The sequence below is a fragment of the Herpailurus yagouaroundi genome, unplaced genomic scaffold (genome assembly GCF_014898765.1).
Source record: "Herpailurus yagouaroundi ecotype Mexico unplaced genomic scaffold, PumYag 208, whole genome shotgun sequence".
In the NCBI taxonomy this organism is placed as follows: Eukaryota; Metazoa; Chordata; class Mammalia; order Carnivora; family Felidae; genus Herpailurus; species Herpailurus yagouaroundi.
Window position 1 is genome coordinate 8,654,014 of NW_024412439.1, and position 22,217 is coordinate 8,676,230.

General features: G+C 49.2%; 1 protein-coding gene across 1 annotated transcript in view; it reads right to left on the reverse strand.

The window, feature by feature from the left end:
* USP43 (ubiquitin specific peptidase 43) overlaps positions 1-22,217 on the reverse strand; it is a gene marked incomplete at its 5' end in the record, with an annotated part of 57,493 nt that overhangs the window by 24,056 nt on the left and 11,220 nt on the right. The window contains 9 exons of the mRNA XM_040453210.1: positions 1,772-2,120; positions 2,224-2,350; positions 3,377-3,454; positions 7,285-7,388; positions 10,770-10,881; positions 13,366-13,501; positions 14,806-14,941; positions 17,851-17,986; positions 19,469-19,561. Coding sequence (XP_040309144.1) covers positions 1,772-2,120; positions 2,224-2,350; positions 3,377-3,454; positions 7,285-7,388; positions 10,770-10,881; positions 13,366-13,501; positions 14,806-14,941; positions 17,851-17,986; positions 19,469-19,561 — 1,271 coding nt within the window. The remainder of the gene's footprint in view (positions 1-1,771; positions 2,121-2,223; positions 2,351-3,376; positions 3,455-7,284; positions 7,389-10,769; positions 10,882-13,365; positions 13,502-14,805; positions 14,942-17,850; positions 17,987-19,468; positions 19,562-22,217) is intronic.

Below are 22,217 nucleotides of genomic sequence, written 5' to 3' on the forward strand. Positions count from 1 at the left end.
ATATATATATATATATATAGCTTAGGCTTTACAGATCACAAATGGCCAGTCTCTGCGTGCATATATATATATATACACACACACACACATATATAATATATATACACACACACACGTGTATATATATACACATATATATATTTCACTACTTTTTGAAATGTAAAAATCATATTTTATATATATTTTTACATATACATATATATTATATATGTACATATATATAATATATATGTGTGTGTGTGTGTGTATATATATATATATATATATATATATAGATTAGGCTTTATAGATATCACATATGGACTCTCTGTGTGTGTATATATATATATATATATACACACATATATGATATATATACACACACACACGTATATACATACACACATATTTTACCACTTTTTGAAATGTAAAAATCATATTTTAACTCGCAGGCTATGCAAAATCAGGTACTGGACTGGATTTGGCCGGCAGGCCATCGTTAGCTGAGCCCTGCACCAACCCAAACCAGGCACCTAGGGGCTCATCTTTGCCCTCCCCTTCCCTTCCACCCCACACCCAGTCCAAAAGCCAATCTTGCTGATTCGACTTCCAAAATGCATCTCGAATACCCCAACTGTCACCTCCTGAGTCCCCCGAGTCCCGGCCAACACCATCTCTGATTTGAGCCCCAGAAATTCCTAACCGGAACTCCCAACTTCTACTCTACCTGTTTTCCACAGAGCAGAGCTACACCCTCAATTTGCGAACTAGATTATGTCTTTATTATTCTTTTGCCTAAAACCTTGTAATGGCTTCCCGTTAGGCTTTGGAAAAAAATGCAAACTCTCGTCCACGGCCTACACGTAGTGCCCACCTCTCCAGCCTCATTTGTGTTACTTACCCCTGGGTCGCTACACTTCAGCCATGATGGGCTTTCATCAGTTCTTAAACACACCAAACTCTGCCTCAGGGCCTTTGCCCATGCTAGTAGCCCATAATGGTCTTCCTCCCATTAGCCCATTATTCACACAGCTCACTCCTTTAGCTCTTGGAGAGCAGGCGCTATCCTCAGAGGGGCCTCACCTCTATCACAGAAACAATCAATCAAACCCTTTCGTAATGCCAGGCATTGAATGCCTGTTTACTGGCTGTGTCTGAAGTTTGACTTAAGAAAGAATGAGTGATGGTCCCAGATTTTCCACCCAGCCCGGTGCTTTCCAAATCGAAGGTACCTTGGAACCTTAGAAACAGTGCACTTCCCAAGAACGAAAATGAAACATCGTAAAGCGTCTTCTCCCGTGACACAGTCTGTTGTTCTCGGATAGCACAGGCCATGGTGCCTGATCATGAACTAGTCACCCAGCCGTCTGTCTCTGTCTTTGCTGCTGTCCACCCCTCTCAAGCTCCTCTGAGGGAGGGCAGTTAAACGTACGCCCCAGAAATAAAAAACACCAGACCTGATAAATAAGACGCCGTGTGTTGAACCACAGACGAGGATAAACGCGCCTCTCTCGGGTTCCAACGGTGACCCTCCTATATTTGCTGGGGCCAAACGCTCAGGCTGCAGCTAAGCTGATGTTCCAACCACCATCCCAACTCAACGTTACAGCTTGGACCCGGTCCCCTGCTCTCTGGCAGGTGCCTGATGTGCGGCGGCCGAGGGGTCTGCGTATGCCCAGTGCCGGAGTAAGCTCGGCCTCGCGGGGGCACCTCTTCCCGGGGCATCCTGGAGCTCGGGCCGCAGTCACGGACACGTGACCACGGCCGCCACGAACCGGGAGGCGAGGCTCACCTGTGTAATGCCCACCTTGCAGACCGCCGTGGTGGTTGCAGACGGCATACAAGTCGTACAGGAAGTCCCACGGGCAGCTGGCGGGCAGGCAGGCCGGCTGCTCCCAGGAAGGCCAGGGGCCTGTCGTGGGCTTGGGGCCCGCGTTTCTCTGGGCCACGTGGGGGGCCATGTTGAGGCCGGAGAGCGGAAACTTCACCAGCGTGGACAGCTTGTTTCTCCTCTCGCCCACCTGACAGAACCTTTTCAGGTGGATGATGAGGATGTCAGGCAGGGTCCAGAGACTCAGCTTCACCGTGCCCTGCTGGAGGGCCTTGCAGTGTGGACACTTCCATGCATCGTCCTGAGCCAGCTGGAAAGGAAACCACCGGGACCGTGAGGCAGCCCGCTCCGCCGCACCGCGGCCACCCGCCCCCTTCGGAGCCCCGGGCGTGCAGCCTCCCTCCGGGAGACACCTGCTCCTCCTTGGTGTAGAACTGAAAGCACTCATCCAGGGTGCAGCTGGGTTGCTGGTGCGCCTCCTGCTGCCGCCACACGCTCTCCGCGTCCTGAACCCGCTCCTCCTGGGGGCTCCCGAACAGGCTGCCGGGAGAGGAAGCCGACGGCATTGGGGCTTCTCACCTGTCGCTACTCAAGGCACCCACCAGGGGAGGCCAAGCCGCCCCAGCTGGCGCTCACTCTCTTTGACGAGAATTCCCGGGGTCTCCCCTACCAGCTCCAGCTGGTAGCCAGCTCCACAACCGATCTCACGGTTTGTGAGTTCGAGCCCCGCGTAGGGCTCTGTGCTGACAGCTCGGAGCCTGGGGCCTGATTCGGATTCTGCGTCTCCCTCTCTCTCTGCCCCGCCTCCACTCACGCTCTGTCTCTCTCTCTCTGTCTCTCTCTCAAAAGTAAATAAACATTAACAAAATAAAAAACTAAAATAAAAAATAAAAAAATTTCTAAAAAAACAAACAAAAAATACATGTTCTAGAAGCTGCTGGTTGCCCCACAATTTTTGTTTTCCTCTCTTTCCTCAATAAAAAAGTGATGTATGAACCTTCTGGTAAGTGCCCTTTAAGAAAAGGAAGCATCTCTTGGCCCTCTCCCTTCTCCTTCCTGCTAACTGGCATGCAGACTTATAGGATACACCTGGAATAGTCCTCTTGGACCACAAGGTTCACTTGACCAACACAGGGCATGCTCAAAAAAAACCAGAAACTTAGGGGGCACCTGGGTGGCTCAGTCAGTTAAGCACCCAGCTACGGCTCAGGTCACGATCTCACAGTTTGTGAGTTGGAGCCCCGCATCGGGCTCTGTGCTGACAACTCAGAGCCTGGAGCCTGCTTCGGATTCTGTGTCTCCCTCTCCCTCTGCCCCTCCCCTGCTTGTGCTCTCTCTCTCTCTCTCTCTCTCTCTCTCTCTCTCAAAAATAAACAAACATTAAAAAAATTTTTTTTAATGCACAGAATTGTCATTAGCATTTTCTCAGAGGCCTGGATCACGTGGCATTAAGGAGGTGTGTGCACTGCCTTCAGTCACATTGGGGGGAACCGGGCACAGGCAGACTTATGTGTACAGCCAGGCCTTTCTCTCCTCCCCGCTGGAGCCCAGTGCTGTTGAACTCACCGCCCCTTGGCATCACTATCCCACTCCACGGCCAGTTTGACGTGCGGGGGGCCTCCTGGCCTCCTGGGGTGCAGAGCCCTGAGGAGAGAACGGGGAGCCCATCAGAAAGCACGGGGCCTCCTTCCCACACCTCTGCCTCCAACCCCAGGACCCGCTGTTCCAAACAGAAGCAGCAAAACTGAGGGTAACTGAGGCTGGGCATCTGGGGAGTTGGGTCTGCTGAAGGCTTCGTCCGGAACCCACCACCCCTGACCGTTCTCCACTGGCTCCCTTGTGAGCAAGGACACAGATCCACTCTCCCACTGAAGCCTCAGCCATCTTCTCGGTGTCTAGAGGGCAGTGCCACCTGGGTGTCCTATGTGATGCCCCAATTCCGACGACGCCTCCTACGGGCCTCTAACTTTGCTTCTACCGCAATGCGGAACAGGCACCTCTCGACCGCATCCACGGCCTCAAAGGCCTTCCCCTTCCAGACCCTCAAAGACGCAGAAACTCTCAGGGTAAACCACCCCGTAAGCGCTTCCCAGCTGCTTGGGCTCAGCCCGTTTCAGACGAGGCAAGGAGCGAGCGGAGAGGGCGAAGCTTTGTCCCGAAATCCACAAGACACAGACGAGTGACGACAACGTCTGTCTGTACCCGAGCATTTAGAATGTATTACAAGAGGGGCGCCTGGGGGGCTCAGTCGGTTAAGCATCCTACTTCGGCTCAGGTCATGATCTCACGGTTCGTGAGTTCGAGCCCCGCATCGGGCTCTGTGCTGATGGCTCGGAGCCCGGAGCCTGCTTCGGGTTCTGTGTCTCCCTCTCCGTCTACCCCTCCTCCACTTGTGTTCTGTCTCCCTCTCTCTCAAAATAAGTAAATAGTGAAAAATAAGTAAATAACTATCACGAGAAAAAAGTGGGGGTGTCACATGAGTCCCTAACTGTCACCAGGAGCATTCTAAAACAGGCTTTGAGCTCACGGAAGGTACAAAATCCCGTAGGTGAGCACTGCCAGGTCTGGGCTGGAATTGCGTTAACAGCGTGCTGAGCAAGAGGGGGTGGGGGGGGGGGCCCACGGAACGAGGTGTGTCTGGGGCGAGCCCTCCCAGTTCAGCGAGCCCTGCTGACGGGAGACAATGACATTCCATTCTGGGGAAACAGTCGACAGACAGGATACGCTGTCATCTGAGCCACATCCTGGACTCAGCCTCACGGATAAACCCAACGTACTGAGCTCCTTCTGCTTCAACCCTCAGTCTACTTTTCGGTTGGCGTCTACATTGGGAGGGCAGAAACAGCTGGTAGCTTCAGGCCCTAATTCTGTCCTACAAAACCCCTGGGGGCGCAAAAAAAGGGAGAGGTATGGGTCTAACAACGTGGAGTTTGCCCCTCGCGTGGAAACACCGTTCAGGAGACAGCACGATCTCCCCTCCTGATCCCGGCCTTGACTCAAAGGAAAGAAGGCAGCACTCGGGGTTTATGGAGGGAGGGTGAGATTCCAAGCATCACACGGACACGATCCCTACCCTCTACCCTCTCTGACGGAGCTCAGCGTCTAACGGGAGAGACGCGCATAAGCGATGGCTGCGAGTGCCCAGAGCGTTTATAGGGACTCGGAGGAAGGACACCAGGGCTGCCGTGAGCCCAGAGATTTCCTGCATAGGATGAGCAGGAGACAGCCAGGCGAGTGGAGAGTGGTGGGGAGAACGGCCCTGCAGGCAGAGGGCTCGGCGGGAGCAGAGGACAGGGCTTGCGCTGGAATGACCTCAGCCCGGTGAGGGCCAGGCCACACAGGGAGATAGGGGCGGGTGGCGAGCTCTGCCACCGGAAGCGTGGACCGTATCCCCGTGGGCCACCGGAGGGTTTCAGACACACAGGGAGGGAAGGGGCCCTGGTCTGGAGGCTCCCGGGGCATCGAGCCAAGAGGCTCCATGGGCCCAAACCCAGGCGTTGGCGGTGAACGTGGACACAGGGAGCAGAGCTGAGTAGCTGCCAGGGTTCGGAACAAGAAGGCTTGAGGATGGGCTGAGGGTGAGGGAAAACGAGGAAGAGAACTCAAGAATGGCTCTCAGGTTTCCAGCTTGGGTCCCTCAGTAGACACGTGGCCACCATTTTGACACAGGAGACAGGAGGAGGAGAGGAGGAGGAGAGGCTTGAGCAGGAAGAGCTCCGAGCAGCAAACGTTTGGATGGCACATCTGAGAGACGGTTAAGCAGGACAGGGGTGGGGGTGGGGGAGGCAGGCTGTATCTCAGGGATAAATTTAGGCTGGAGATACGGGTCTCTAATGGGGGAGAGACAAACAGGCCTTTAATTTTTTAATTAAAAAAAAAATTTTTTTTTAAAGTTTATTTCTGAGAGAGAGACAGAGTGCGAGCGGGGGAGGAGCACAGACAGAGGGAGACACAATCTGAAACAGGCTCCAGGCTCCGAGCTGTCAGCACAGAGCCCAACGCGGGGCTCGAACTCACAGACCGCGAGATCATGACCTGAGCCGATGTCGGCCGCTCAACCGGCTGAGCCACCCAGGCGCCCCTTTAATTTTTTTTTTAAGGTTTATTCATCTTTCAGAGAGAGAGCATGAGCGGGGTGGGACAGAGAAAGAGAGAGAGATTCTGAAACAGGCTCCAGGCTCCAAGCTATCAGCCCAGAGCCCAATGCGGGGCTCGAAATCACGGACCGGGAGATCATGACGCTTAACTGAGCCATCCAGGCACCTCAGGCCTTTATTTACTTTTTTTTTTTAATGTTTATTTTTGACAGAGTGTGAGTGGGGGAGGGGCAGAGAGAGAGGGAGACACAGCATCTGAAACTGGCTCCAGGTTCTGAGCTGTCAGCATGGAGCCCAATGTGGGGGCTCAAACCCACGAACTGCGAGATCATAACCTGGGTCAAAGTCAAACGCTTAACCGAATGAGCCACCCCAGGTGCCCCTAGGCCTTTCGTGTTTTAAAAAAATATCACATGGGGCACCTGGGTGGCTCAGTTAAGCGTCCGACTCTTGATTTCTGCTCAGGTCATGATCTTTCGGCTTCGATCATGCCTATGATTGATTAATCATCGGCTCTTGGGGACTGGATTCCATCTCCAGCCCCTCTTGGCTCCCCGGAGGTCTGGGGATGGGACTGGTAGTTCCAACCTTTAATCACATGACTGGCTGTCCTGGCAACCAGGCCCCATCCTTAGGTTCTTTCCAGAAGACACCTCAATCATACAAACTCAGGTGTGGTTGAAAGGGGCCGTTACCACCAAAAGCATCCCAAGGGTCTTCTGCGCTCTGTGTCACGAGACCCATTACTATTTCTTATTGGAAACCACAATATCACGTCTACGTTATAGATTCGTTCAGCTTTTGCGGACCAAGCCAGGAAGTTAAGGATGGGATGGACCACGCTGTGTCTGTGGGAAAAGGAGCAAACGCGCTAGAAAAGTCGTAGCGCGCCTCTCCGGTATCACGGTGCCCGTGGGTGCTGCCTGGCACGGCCGTGGGGGTGGGCACACTGGCTTTATGCCTCAGTCGCAGCCAGAGTGTTCTTTGGTTCGAGCAGAATTCTCCTCTACCCCAGACGGGACATCCAGGCTCAATTCAGAAGCATGACCTAACTGAACGCATTTGGGTTTCTTGCTCAGGGGGAAATGGGTTCCAATTCAGGCTCAGCCATTAGCTCCACACATAGGAGCGAGTCAACTAATCCCTAAGAACCTCGGTGACCCCTCATCTTCAAAGTGGCCATCACAGCCCTTCTCTAGACCTATGGGTTGAAGACACAGAATGTGTCTAAGGACCTAACACGAGTGGCCGGGACTGGAAGGCAAGTTATCAAGAGCAGCTAAGATTACAATCAATTTACTAACCCAGAACCTCAAAGGAGTCCGGTCAAATACAACTGCACTCATTCTCTCACCAAATCTGGAACAGTCCTCTTACCTGTCAACTGCCCAGTGACTGAGGGGATGGCTGTCCTGAGGGGATAAGTAGCTGCAGGCCAGAGAAAGCCCCACCACCCGGATGGAGAACAGAGACCCCGGGTTCTGCTGAGACAAAAACACAGCCACCGGCTTATTGTCACGTTGATTTCGCCGAGACGCTCAGGTGCAAATAAATTACTCAAAGACTGTAACCCTTTTTGTTTATAGTCTATGTTGAGTATTCCCTTAAAAATTAGTATTCAAGGGGTGCCTGGCTGGCTCAGCCGGTTAAGCATCCGACTCTTGATTTCAGCTCAGGTCATGATCTCATGGCCGTGGGATCGAGCCCCATTGCCAGGCTCTGTGCTGAGTGTGGACTCTGCTTGGGATTCTCTCCCTCCCTCTGTGTCTGCCCCTCCCGGACTCACAAGCACACACTCTCTCTCTCTCAAAATAAATAAACATTAAAAAAAAATTAGTATTCAAAACCTAGAGATACAAAGCTCTTTGTTTTTTCCAGAAGATACACACTGTACCTTTTAACATGGTGATCTAACACCGTGTAATACATTAAATCTTCCAAAACCATGAACCGTGTTTTATTTATTAGTTTTTAATGTTTATTCATTTTTGAGAGAGAGTGACAGAGTGTGAGCAGCGGAGGGACACAGAATCCCAAGCAGGCTCCAGGCTCCGAGCTGTCAGCACAGAGCCCGACGCGGGGCTCGAACTCACGGACAGTGATATCAGGACCTGTGCTGAAGTCGGATGCCCAACCAACGGAGACACCCAGGTGCCCCAGTTAGCATCTGTTTTACATAGGAAATGCTTAGTGAGTATTTACACACTTCAAAACAAGCCACATAGGGAAACACTACACCTGTTTTTATTCTAAGGTGCATGGGTGTTTTTTTCCATATTCTAACATTTCTGAAATTGAAGGCAGTCTTAAAACATTCATGAAACACAACATTATTCACAAAAGTCAAAAGGTGAAAACAACCCAAGTGTCCATCAACAGATGAGTGCATAAACACCCTGTGGTCTACACATGCAATGGAATATTACTCAGCCTTAAAAAGGAAGGAAATCTTGACATCTGCTGCAGCATGTGTGGACCTTGGAAAGGCTCTAAGCCAGACACGGAGGGACAAATACTGCATGATTCTGCTTTATGAGATAGGTAGAGTAGGCAAATTCATAGGGACAGAAAGCAGGGTGGAAGCTGCCGGGGGCGAAGGGCTGGGGGCTTGGGGAGTCATTACATGGGCACAGAGTTTTTGTAGGGATGACGAAAATTTGGGGTGAGGATAATGGTGATGGTCTTACAACATCAGGAATATAACGAATGTACGTTCATGAATGGTTAAAATGTTCTGTATATTTTACCACCATTAAAAATAATCAACGGGGGTGGGTGGTGGTACCTGAGTGGCTCAGTCTGTTGAGCACCTGACTTTGGTTCAGGTCATGATCTTGCAGTTTGTATGTTCGAGCCCCTCATCGGGCTCTGTGCTGACAGCTTGGAGCCTGGAGCCTGCTTTGGCTTCTGTGTCTCCCTCCCCCTCTCTCTCTCTCTCTGCCCCTCCCTACTCATGGTCTGTCTCTCTCTCTCAAAAATAAACATTAAAAACAAAATCTATGGAGTGTCCAAGTAAAGCAAATATAGTTCTTAAAATGGTCAGAGATGACCTCAGCTGTAACTAGAAAAACAAAGAAATTTCCCTCCCAACAAATTCATTCCGTCCACCAGATCGGTTATCTCCGTAAGACATTCTCCTGTCCTTCATTCGTAGCTAGGGAAATTCATTTTAGAACCCTCACTATTTCCTTTTTTTTTTTAGTTTTCTTTTTAAAGTTTATTTTATCTATTTTTTGACAGAGAGAGCACATGGAAGGGGCAGGGAGAGAGACGGGGGGAGAGACAGGGAGAGAGACACCCAAGCAGGCTCCGCACTGCCACCTCGGAGCCTCATGCAGGGTTCGAACCAACACACCGTGAGATCATGAGCCTCAATCAAGAGTCGGACGCTCAACCGACCGAGCCACCCAGGCGCCCCGAACCTTCACTACTTTTTTTTTTTTTTTTTAATTTTTTTTTAACGTTTATTTATTTTTTTGGGACAGAGAGAGACAGAGCATGAACGGGGGAGGGGCAGAGAGAGAGGGAGACACAGAATCGGAAACAGGCTCCAGGCTCTGAGCCATCAGCCCAGAGCCCGACGCGGGGCTCAAACTCACGGACCGCGAGATCGTGACCTGGCTGAAGTCGGACGCTTAACCGACTGCGCCACCCAGGCGCCCCAACACTACTTTTAATCTCTTTGGCTCAAGGTTAAGAATTCTCAATGTGTTCTTTTCAAATTATCACCATCCCGAGCCAGGATTTCATATGGTGCTGAAACGTGGTCAAACGGATGGGCTCTCCCAGGAGCCTCACAACCATTCAGAACACGTCATTCCTACAGAAAATCAGGCCCATCCACACATGTACCAATGAGTCCGTAAAAAAGCATCCATAGTGCGAGGCTGCCTCTATTAGCATTTTGCTGGCCCCACTGATTGCCCCAGGGGCTTCTGAAAACTAACTGGCCGGAGAGGTGCGGAAGCAAAGTGCGGGTATGACCAGGTGGAGAAGGAAGACAGCAGAGTTCAACCGTCACATAAACGTGGTCTCACACTTGCAAAAATCAGGAGCACAGGGTTCGGGGAAACCTGGAGCCATTACAAGAGATTCTGACCTACTTAGAGAGAAGTTAGAATCTCTAATTTGGGCACCACGGCAGATCTGCTGGGCAGTCTGTAGAGCCAAAAAAAACAAAAACAAAAACAAAAAATCCTTTAAGAGATAAAGGCGGGTATGGATGCAGAGAAGGTCTTCGACAAAGTGCTATTTCACGTACATCCTGAATTAAATGTATGGTCTTCCCTGAGCAGGAAGGAGCACGGATTATGAAGTCCTGACATACAGAACAGTCAGTGGGAATTGACATTCTGGGGCTCCCGACCTGTCCCTCAAAATTTTGACATTGTCTGTTGCAAACAGCCATTGGAATATTGTCGGATACTCTAGGGGCTAAAAAGAATGGTTTCAGCGCATATCGTTTTTATTTGGAAACTACCAATCTGAGAATAAATAAATGAGCAGGGCCAAAAGGGGTTTTGCCTTTGAATTTGTTATTTAAAAAAAATTTTTTTTAATGTTTATTTTTGTGAGAGAGACAGAGAGAGACAGAGCATGAGCAGAGGAGGGTCAGAGAGAGAGAGGGAGACACAGAATCCGAAGCAGGCTCCGGGCTCCGAGCTGTCAGCACAGAGCCTGATGCAGGGCTCTAACCCATGAACTGTGAGATAGTGACCTGAGCCAAAGTCGGATGCTCAACCGACTGAGCCACCTAGGCACCCCTGAACGCTCTCATTAACAGCAAATTCTTGTCAGTCCCGAGCTACTCCTAGATGCCTACCCCCGTCTCTAGCCACCACAACACATGCACACACACTGACCTGGAGGGGGGCCTCAGTCTTCATGAGATAGCGGACCTTACTGAGAATGCATTGTTGGAGCTGGACCCAGGAAATGGCTCTGTCTTCCCGTATCAGGAAAGGTGGCCCAAACCTGAAAAATCCAAGGTCATCGGGTTATCTCAGCAAAGGAAAAACCAACAATACTCGACAATCATGAGCGTTTGCTCTGCTCAAGACCACCGCTCCCCCGGGGAAGAGTTAAGCACCCAGCATAATACAAAACTGCCCGTGCGAGAACCGTCGCTGCGAATGGACGCACTGGGTTAAACAGTAGGCCCAGAAATGCAAAGCCACAGAGAGACACAGTGGTGGCAACAGGTGCCTGCAAAGGATCACCCAGCTGGGGCTCTCCTCCCCATGGCAGAGTAAGAGAACCCCGGAGCCAGAGGGAGGCGAGGTAGGGGTTAAGCCAGAGGGAGCCCAGTGCAGCCGACGCACCGATGGTTTTGCGTATCAGGGGCATTCTCATCAATGGGAATCTTTTCCGTATCCCCAGCTGATGAACGCAACGCGGAAGGCCTGGAGTGCCAAGAATGCCAGACGTGGCTGCGGCCACAGTTCCGTGGCTCGGCCGTGGGTACCGCTGGACAAATCACCAACCACTGACTGTCCCGTGGCCACATCACGCAAGGTTGTATGGAGGTCCAATGGGATAGGAAATGTCACACTGTTGAACAAACTTTGCTGAAACACAGCACACATCTGAGGTGGTGCGTCCGGAGGGACGGAGGCACCGTGTGCCGTCTTCTGGGTTTATTGACCTTATTCTCTACTGTTAGGCATTTGGGCTGCTTCCCACTTTTTAATTTGAGCGATGCTTGCCTACGGCAGGAGCAACATATATTCTTGTACATATACCTATGGGTGCACGTGACTGACTGTTTCTTTGGGATAACATTCCAGAAGCGGATATGCAAGACCAAAGCTATTCATACCCAAGCTGCTCTCCACAAAAGCCATACCATCCACACCACACCATGGGCCCCATTCCCTTGACACTGGCCCAGGATGAGTATTGTCAGGTTTTAAAAGTCCTTTACCAATCTGAAAGGTGAACAGCATCTTTCTATTGCAATTAGAACTTCTTCTGCTACTAACAAAGCGGACTATTTTAATCTGTGCTTGTATTTCTTCCGTGAGCTAACATTAATCTCTGTGTCTCGTTTTACTAAGAGTATTTCTCTCACTAATTTCAGAGCTAGGTTTTACACGATAGATTATGAGCCCTTCACCTGTCATCTGATGTAAATATTTTCTTCTTGTTTGTGCTTAAAATGTTAAATGCATCTAAAACGTTAGCCTTATTCTTTATAGCCTCTGCCTTAGGTGTTAAAATAGTCCCCACCCAAAGATATACATATTTCCCTACATGATTTTCAAGTTATTTTCTGGATTCCTTTTCTATAATTAGTTCTTCAATTAATCTAGAACATATACATGCAAATCTATGGTGGGAATAAAAAAATTGATTATATCAAATAAAAAGAAATAAATTTCCCCCCCCTTACATATTGAATAATTCATTCATTAATAATATGAAATATACCATTTTTATCATATAATACTTAATTACACTTTGGCCTATTCTGTTACAATGATTTCAATGTATATTCTTCTGTCTATACTACAATTTTTTGGCTTCAAGAAATTTTTTTTTTTTTTACTTATAGCCTATATCATAATTAAAAAATTTTTTTTAACATTTATTCATTTTTTGAGAAGCAGAGAGAGACAGAGCATGAGCAGGGAAGGGGCAGAGAGGGAGACACAGAATCTGAAGCAGGTTCCAGGCTCCAAGCTGTCACCACAGAGCCCGATGTGGGACTTGAACTCATGAACTGCGAGATCATGACCTGAACCGAAGTCAGACACTTAACCAACTGAGCCACCCAGGCACCCCGCTATTGTCTTTTCTTTTTTTCTTTCTTTTTTTTCTTTAAATTTTTTTTAAGGTTAATTCATTTCTCAGAGACAGAGCATGAGTGGGGGAGGGGCAGAGAGAGAGGGAGACACAGAATCGGAAGCAGGATCCAGGCTCTGAGCTGTCAGCACAGAGCCCGATGCGGGGCTCGAACTCATGAGCTGTGAGATCATGACCTGAGCCGAAGTCGGACACTCAACCGACTGAGCCACCCAAGCAAACCTATATCATAATTTTTAATAATTAAAACTTTGTTCCGTGTTTTTTTTTTTTTTAATGTTTTTTGTATTTTTGAAAGACAGAAAGATCATGGGAAGGGGAGAGGCAGAGAGAGAGGGAGACACAGAATTGGAAGCAGGCTCCAGGCTCTGAGCTGTCAGCATGGAGCCCGACGCAGGGCTCAAATCCACGAAGTGCGAGACCATGAACTGAAGTTGGACGCGTAACTGACTGAGCCACCAGGAGCCCCTCGTTCGCCATCTGCTTAAGGCGGTTACTGATGATCCTCATGATAAGAAAGTACCTTACTCCCAGTTGACTAACCTTGAGAATGGATGTTTGATTTTATTAAATTCGAATTACTCTAGACAGAATTCCAAGTCCATGCCCACACATCCCAGGCATCACATAAAAAGAAGATGGAATGAAACATACCTGCTGGCCTGCTGCCCGGACCCCGCCAAGTTACAGAGGAGGATCAGCACCTTGTTCTCACTCTGGACAGGCGGGGGTAACCGTTGACCCCCATGGGCTGCCAAGCGCGGGGAGATGGAAAGACCAGGTGGGTGAGCTAAAGAGAGAGAATTACGGTGCATTCTTAAAGAATTCGCTGGGGCACAGCCCCGGCTTCTCCTGCCCCTCTTCTCTTTTGAGCATCTATCAACCACCCCTGGGAGACTCCAGAGCACTTTAAGGAAAGAGATATTAAGATATGTGACCCCTGTGCCATCTGATACCTGGTATACAAAGGTCATATACGTGGTAGTAAATTTGCCATTGTGTTCAGCCCGTAATATTAAAACGTGGGCAGGGATTTTAGTGAACACTTCCCAAAACCAATCTGAAAAATACTCCAAAATGATTCAGGCTGCTTTTATGCCTTGATCAGAGAGCCAGGAGTTGGCTCTGGCTTTCTCAGCCAACGAAAGAAGAACACATAGAAGGTAAGAATCTTCACCCTTGAGGATGTGGAAGAGTTAGACAATCTTCAATTTCCACTCCGGTCTGAAAATTTGACTTTCAAAGCACAGGTGTGTTACCTTTGACTGAACCTGACATGAAGGCCTTTTCATTGAACTATAACATAATCAGGGCCAGTCAATGCCCTGTTCCAGATTCCAGGCACAGGGGCTCCCTGTTGACTCAGAGAAACCAGACACCTGGTTCCCATGGCCTGCCACCTAGGCTGGCTGAGGTTATGACCAAGGGCACAGGATTCACTTGGGCTATATGGCAACGCTGGCCCAGGCTCCTCCAAATACAGGCCTTCTTGACTAGCTAACTGGGCCAGAATGTATAATGAACTGCCACGGAAGACTGTCGGATACTGACCTTCTAGGCCAGTGCAAAGTTCAGGAAAAGCAAGCATCAGGAAGTGGGGTTGTTAGCAAAAGTCATTTAATAACCTTTCTGGCCATCTACTGCTCCAATCTGTAACCATTTTACTTCAAGCAAACACAGGCCTTGAACTACAAGAGTCCTAAAGACAAAGATCACCCGGGCACCTATTCTGAATAGTGATTCTCAAAGGGTGGTCCCAGGACCAGCAGGAGCAGCACCCCTGGGAACCCGTCAGACATGCAAGTTCTCGGGTCCTACCCCAGACCTACTCAACCAGAAACTGTGTGTGTAGGACTCACACCTCTGCCTCAACAAGCTTTCCATGTGACTCTGATACTCATCAAAGTTTTGAGAACCCCTGAGTGATTAGATAATTCTTGATAATCAACCATCTGTATAGCAAATATCAGAGAAAATAAGCCTGACAGGTCCAAATTCAAAAAGTAAATGTCTTATGCCTTAGCATGCAAGGAGTACACTCTCAAATGTATAACTCATAACATCCAAATACGGTTACGCAAAGCAACATCATACCCGAGAGCATCTCCTGGCCAGGTGGTGGAGGGGCGTGGAAGGCATATACATTATCTCCCTCTGCAATGGTATTCAGGTCCTCTTCATCAAAGAAAGACCGCTGGAATCCACTGGGACACAGTTCAACTAAGATCACCTGGAATAAGGAAGATAATTTTCCCTCTTGATTTCTCAAAGGAAACTTAAGCAAGAAATCTAAAAGCCACTGATAGTCTCAAACATCTCTTTTACTCTTTTAGGTGAAAAACACTACTTATTTTTCATAACAAAACAGAACAGGTATAACAATTAGATTGGCCACAGATACCCCAATGGCAACAATCTCTTCCCTCAAACTGCTGAGGGAAGAGATGGGGGAAGAAAATTGGAGGGGGGGGGGATTTGTTTTTAAATTTTATACCCAGTTAAACTATCATGCAGGCAATGACAATACAATAAAGCTCTCTTCAGATGAAAAGTTAAGAGTGTTTACTGTTAACAGATCTCCAGTGAAAGAACTTCTAAATAGTTTTGCCAACTTTATTCACATCACGGTAAATGTGGAGTTTATTTTGATGGAACACCGGGATAAGCAGAAGTTGGTCTTGTAGCATAGAAAAGGGGTGACCACCTTGAGGGTCCTGTCACCTCGAGGGCTGAAGGAATCAACATCTCAACACATCTAACCCATTCAAGGCACACTAGCTACAAAATTCTCTTGTAAGAGATGCATTTCAGGGTTAAAACAAACAAACAAACAAACAAACAAACAAACAGAATCCAGAAAAAAAACTTGAGTTTTAAGAAGAAATGATGAGCCAAAGAAAAGGGCAGACGTTAGTAAATGTAAACATGCGCTGACTACATAAATCCACAATAATAACAACTAGTACCATTACTACACCTGGAGAAAGGGGAGGAGAGATTAAAATACCGGACAATCAGGGGGCGCCTGGGTGGCTCAGTCAGTTGAGCACTGGACTCTTGATATCAGGACTCTTGATGATCTCAGGTCAGGGGATCAAGGCCCACATTGGGCTCCATGCTGAGTGCAGAGACTGCTTGGGATTCTCTCTCCCTCTCTCTCTGGCCCTCCCCCACGCATGCACTCATGTTCTCTTTCTCTCTCAAAATAAATAAATATTGAAAAAAATACTGGACAATAATATCCACAGTAATAAAACGGCGGAAGGGAGATTGAAGCACGCCAAGATCCTTGTGCTGTTCGGGAAGATTAACATAAGACGTTGCTAAATTATGCATGTTGGCGTTTTAAGGACAACCACTAAAGAAGCATAGAAATAGCATATATATGTTCCAAAGCAGAAGAGATGAAATAAAAATTGCTCAATAGAACAGAAGCAGTAAAGGAGAGGGAAAGGAATCAAAGACAAAGCAGGGTGAACAGAAAGCATAAAAAGAAAATACAAATAAATCCAAGTATATCCATGATCATAGATAATGTAAGGGGAATAAACCCGCCAGTTAAAATAAAGCAGAGTTGAAGTTCCAATCAAAATGCCTGCCTGTGCACTTAGGAATCCCAAGTGATTCCTACCTCCCTACGCACCACACTTCTCAAATTTCTGACAATTATTTTACTCTTTGAGTTGTGCAAACTCCACCTCACAGACATCCCCCTTTGGGCATTTCTTCCCCTTGTGGTTTTTCTCCCAAGACTGTCACCCCCTGTCCTATTTTCTCTTTCTCTCTCAATATATCCCCAAAGAGCACTTTGACTTCACCAAGCAAGATACACGCTTTTCCCCCACGTGATACCCCGGTAAAAACGCTGATAAGATCAGAGGCACTGATTGGGTGGGGGCAGGAAGGAGCCCACAGAGTGCGTAATCTTGGAGGTTACATGGATGGATGTGCACAGAAGAACTCAACAAACCACACCCTCAAGGTGCGCATCCTTTATAGCATGTGTGCTATTCCTAAACAGAAAGGCTAAACATTAAAAATTTTGTTTTTGTTTATTTAGTTTTGACAGGGAGAGAGAGAGAGACAGAGCATGAGCGGGGGAGAGGCAGAGAGAGAGGGAGACACAGAATCTGAAACAGGCTCCAGGCTCTGAGCGCTCAGCACAGAGCCTGACACGGGGCCCGAACTCACGGACCGCGAGATCGTGACCTGAGCCGAAGTCGGATGCTCAACCAACTGAGCCACCCAGGTGCCCCAAATGCTGCGAGGTCGTCGGGGGGAAATGTAAAATTTGCATTTTACAGTTAAAGATGCAGAGGACAGGTTGCTTACTTTGTCCAAGGTCAGAAAAGCAAAGATTGACTGAATCCTAAGAAGAACCCTATTCCAAACCCTTCCCATCATGCCACATGGCTGTTGACCACCGTCACCTCCACCCTGCCCTCTCACGGGGGTCCCTGTTGCGAGTTCTGCCCTCAAAGTCACAGTAAATCCGACCTCCTTACCAAGACCCCTTTAAAAAAAAAAAAAAAAGGCAGTGCACAGCCCTCCCAGTCTCCCCTAAACCTCCTCTCTCACACATCCTCAGTAGCTGCTCGTTTGTCACTTATCGCCCCTTCAGTGTCCTGGTTCCTATTCTCAGGAGCGGAAGTACGCAGCTTGGGCCATGAAGTCAAACCACCTGCGTGTAAATCCTGGGTCAGCTGCTTACCAGCTGTGTGACCTCGGGCGGGTCACTTAACCTCTCAGGGACCCCTCTCGGCTCACCGGTAGGAGGAGGAGAACTGTGGTACTGACTTCGCAAGGTGATGACAATGAAAGCGGCTACGAATGAAGTTCATAAAATGGCGCCCAGCACTTGGGAAACACCACGGAGGGTTTGCTGGCGTTGCAATTACTAGGGTCGCAATTATGACGATTTTGCTCATCCTTTTCTGGCAATTCTGAGTAAACGCAGGGAGAGGTCAAGGCTCGGTCATGCCAGACAGACACCAGGGACCGTCACCAATCAAACAGAAACTCACGAGTCACTAGGGAGTCACCTGGGAACCAGAAATTAGCCTAAACAGCCCTGGTCAGCGGGCCCAGTTAGCATTCCAGTCATTCGGTGACCGGGCCCCCCGTGCAATTCCGTCACACCTCATCCGCAGGGACGCCGCCTTCCTCTGCGACCATCTTCCTCAGGGATGCCACTGTGCTGAGGATTGGCACGGCCAGGCCAACCCGCAGGAACCGCTGGCTCTTCGAGGGGAAGACCAACGTGACGCTCAAGAATCTGGAAAACACGAAGATGTCCACATCCTTACAGGATGGACATGAACTGCCAACACCACTGACATTGGGTCAAAGTCCAACACTTAGGCTAATCTCTGCTTCAGGGTCAAGCCAACTGTACTTTAGGTATACCGTCACCAGGTGGCGGCGGAAGGGTCTCCGCTCCCCGCACAGTTTTCTAAAGCTAGTTAAAAATAAAAGGCATCTGATTGACTATCACAGTACAGATCTGAGATCTCAAGGTTCCGTTTGTTAAATCCATCGCCTTCAGCAAAAGCAAACTTTGAAATCTGTTATGTAAAATGGTCAAGCTTCTTCCACTACGATTCAGGACCACTGATGACGCTGTCCTTTATTGAAACTCCCCTCAGTAATAGGACACTTTTCCTTCTGCCCTCCGCCCACCCTCCCCCACGCCCTCCGCCTCAAGCCCCTCTGGACTCTTTTCCCTTGGACACTCTCTTGTGTGTCTCATCCTACTTCCTACTGTCCCCACCAGCGCACTGGGGCTCACTCCTCTAGGTCATCCAGTGTGCCTCGTGTTCCTTCCTGCACAGCTCACGGACAGAGCTGCGATTTGAACCCCGGAGTCGGGGCTCGGGGAGACGAGCCCCGGAGTCAGCGTTCCCAACCACCGTGCGATGCTGCGTCAGGCCGGGAATCTGAGCTCACAACCATCAGTAGGCATCACCGGTGACGGACAAGCCAGTGGTGCATTTGCAGCACAGAGGGGCAGAAATGGGGATCAAGTGGCCAGGAGAGGCTGTGTGGAGCTCTGTATCTTCAGCTGCACCCTAGAGATGGAGGCCAGCAGCGGAGGGCACAAGAGATGATATTTTCGGAGAAAGCGAGGGAGAGAGCCGTCTCAGAGCCAATGCAGTGCTCACCAGACGGCCACGAGGCCGACATTGGCCAGGTGTCTTAGCGGTCACGTGCCAAGACCCGGCCTTCTAGAACTCCTACACTACGTGCCTCTTACTTGTAAAAGCCCAGCCCACCATGCCTCTTACTGAACCCTACCCTCCTCTCTCCTGTTTTTCTCCTCTCCTTCGACACCCCCTTCCCTTTTTCTCTGCTCCTGAAAGAAACCGTCTTCCTACACCTTCACAAAGAGCAAAAAGGATTTGGAAGCAAAGCAGGGAGAAGCAGGTGGCGACAAATTTTTTTTTTTATTTTTTTTTTTATAGGTTGGCCCCTGGTCTGCCGGGAGGTAGTGACAGGCCCGTGCCAGCTTCCCAGCAGGCCAGAGACGAAAGCCTGGCTACGGTGCCGACAGACAGAAGCGCTGTGGATAGTTTCTTCTGCGGCCAAAGAAGGGACGCGGTAGCCTTTCACGGTGTCAACATTCAACAACTGACCATCACCAGCTTTGCAAGGCTAGTTTCTAGAGAGACGCTGGCTGAGAAGCCAGACAGATAGCACTGTAGGTGCAAGGCAGAAGGTACCCAGGAGGGCCTCAGGACGGGGATTCAAGCTCACGTACCTCGTCTGGCGCAAGGGGATAGGTAGTGACACACACAGGAAAGGATCGAAGGTGTTGCTCTGTTTCAGGCAGTGGGGACAGGTCAAGGAAGATCTGTGAGGGCCAAAAACAGAGTTTCAAAGTCAATCATGTGCGGTCGAGAAGATCCTCGAGAGGTGAAATAAAGAATTATCGTACATGGGGCGCCTGGGTGGCGCAGTCGGTTAAGCGTCCGACTTCAGCCAGGTCACGATCTCGCGGTCCGTGAGTTCGAGCCCCGCGTCGGGCTCTGGGCTGATGGCTCGGAGCCTGGAGCCTGCTTCCCATTCTGTGTCTCCCTCTCTCTCTGCCCCTCACCCGTTCATGCTCTGTCTCTCTCTGTCCCAAAAATAAATAAACGTTGAAAAAAAAAAATTTTAAGAATTATCGTACGATCCAGCAATTCCCCTGGTAGGTACGTTCCCCAAAAGAGTTGAAAAGAGGTGCTCAGGGGCACCTGGGTGGCTCAGTCGGTTAAGGGTCCGACTTCGGCTCAGGCCATGATCCCACAGTTCGTGAGTTTGAGTCCCACATCGGACTCTGTGCTGATAGTTCAGAGCCTGGAGCCTGCTTCAGATTGTGTATGTGTCTCTCTCTCTGCCCCTCCTTTGCTCATGCTCTGTGTCTCTGCATCCCTCAAAAAATAAAATGTTGAAAGAAAGAAAGAAAGAAAGAAAGAAAGAAAGAAAGAAAGAAAGGAAGGAAGGAAACAGGTGCTCATACAAATACTTGGGCACAAATGTTCACAGCAGCATTATTCACAAGAGCCAAAAGGTAGAAACAACCCAAATGCCCATCAGTGGCTAAATGGATAAATCCAGAATAGGTAAAGCCACAGAGACAGAAAACAGATTGGAGGATGCCAGGGGCGGGGAGGAAGGCTTAATGGGGTATCCAGTTTTCTTTCTGGTGATGAAAATGGCGAGGAGCTAGACAGAGGTGGTGGTTACACAGGACTGTGAACGTCCATGCGGTGAAACTGTACCCTTTTATTTTTAATTTTTTTAATGTTTATTTATTTTTAAGAGAGAAAGAGCGCAAGCAGGGGAGGGGCAGAGACAGAGGGAGACACAGAATCCGAAGTGGGCTCCAGGCTCTGGGCCGTCAGCACAGAGCCCCACGCGGGGCTTGAACCCACGGACCTCGAGATCATGACCCAAGCCGAAGTCGGCCGCTTAACTGACTGAGCCACCCAGATGTTCCCAAACTGTACACTTTTAAATTGTTGATTTTACGTTATGGAACTTTCACCTCAATTTTTCAAAGAAGGAAGAAAAGTTTAATTGCACACGTTAGCGCACCGGGAACGGGAAGGGAAGCGAACACCCCTCGAGAGAGAAACGGCATGATGGCTCGCAACCTGGAAGGCATCTCAGCACCATCTCCTCCCCTGGTTCTCAGCCTCACTGTGTCCCAGAATCACAGAGGAGGCTTTCCTAAAAACGCGAATGTCTCGGCCCTTTCCCCATAGATTTTGTTTCAAGGGAGGCAGGGAAAGAGGTTCAGGCATCAGGATGTCAACAGCTCTCCCGGGGACACTAGTGTTCAGCCAGAACGTGGAACCACTGAGGGAGTCCACCCTCCTGATTGTACCAGTGAGGAAACAGAGTTCAGAAAAAAGCGCCTGATAGCTAAATAGCTAATATTGTAACAGCGTTTACTATGAATCGGGCACTGTTCCAACCACTGTGAATATAATAACTCACTCACTACCCATAGCCGCCAGTATTATTCCCATTTTGCAGATGAGAAGACTAAGCACAGAGAAGTTAAGCAACAGTCCCAAGGACACACAGCTCTTAAGCGGCAGAGCAAAGCTCAGGTTCCAGGGTCCAAGTTCATCACCATTCCTGCGGTCTTTAGTATAAACGAATGAGGGACATCAACTGTTTCAGAGAAGTTATGGGGCGCCTGAGTGCTCAGTGTCCGACTTCGGCTCAGGTCATGATCTCGCGGTTTGTGAGTTCGAGCCCCACGTCGAGCTCTGTGCTGACAGCTCAGAGCCTGGAGCCTGCTTCAGATTCTGTGTCTCCCTCTCTCTACCCCTCCCCCACTCACGCTCTGTCTCTGTCCCTCAAAAATGAATAGACAATAAAAAAAATTGTTTCAGAGAACTTATACACACAGTATATATTCTTTAAACTTTTTCAAACTAAACACTCCCTCACTTAAGCATGTGGTCCCTGAAAATCAAGTGCAACTTTCATATTCCCCACGGGTACTCCAGTTTTATTTCCTTAATCTTGTGATGTATTCTTCCAAGATGTAAGGGATTTCTGGATGCTGCGTGCCTTGTCCTAAAATCTACACTGCCTTCTCCCTTGGGAACAAGGAACACCACCCAGCTGACGGCCGCGCTCTTACACCGGTCAGCAAGGAAACCGGGGCTGGGATCATGGGCTGGTTTCCAGAGTCTCTGCGCAGAGCACCAGCCCAGCTTGAGTGGTTTCCCTGGGAGCAGACCAAATGGGAAAAACCAGGGACAAGCAAGAAAGCCTGAGGATTTCAGGGTGTGGGAGCAGGTGACCCTGAGTGAGCTGGCCAGAGCAGGTCAGCTCTCCTGGGTGCAAGTTAACAGCCATCCATGACTTCTGAAAACAGACCTGAGACTTTAACGTCCAATAACTCTGGGAAACTTCCCTTTGGGAAAACCATGCTAACGTCCTGGTAAAAAACGGTGTATACAAGGCATCGAGCTCCAGAGAGAAGGGGGACCTGGCGTTTGTGGGGT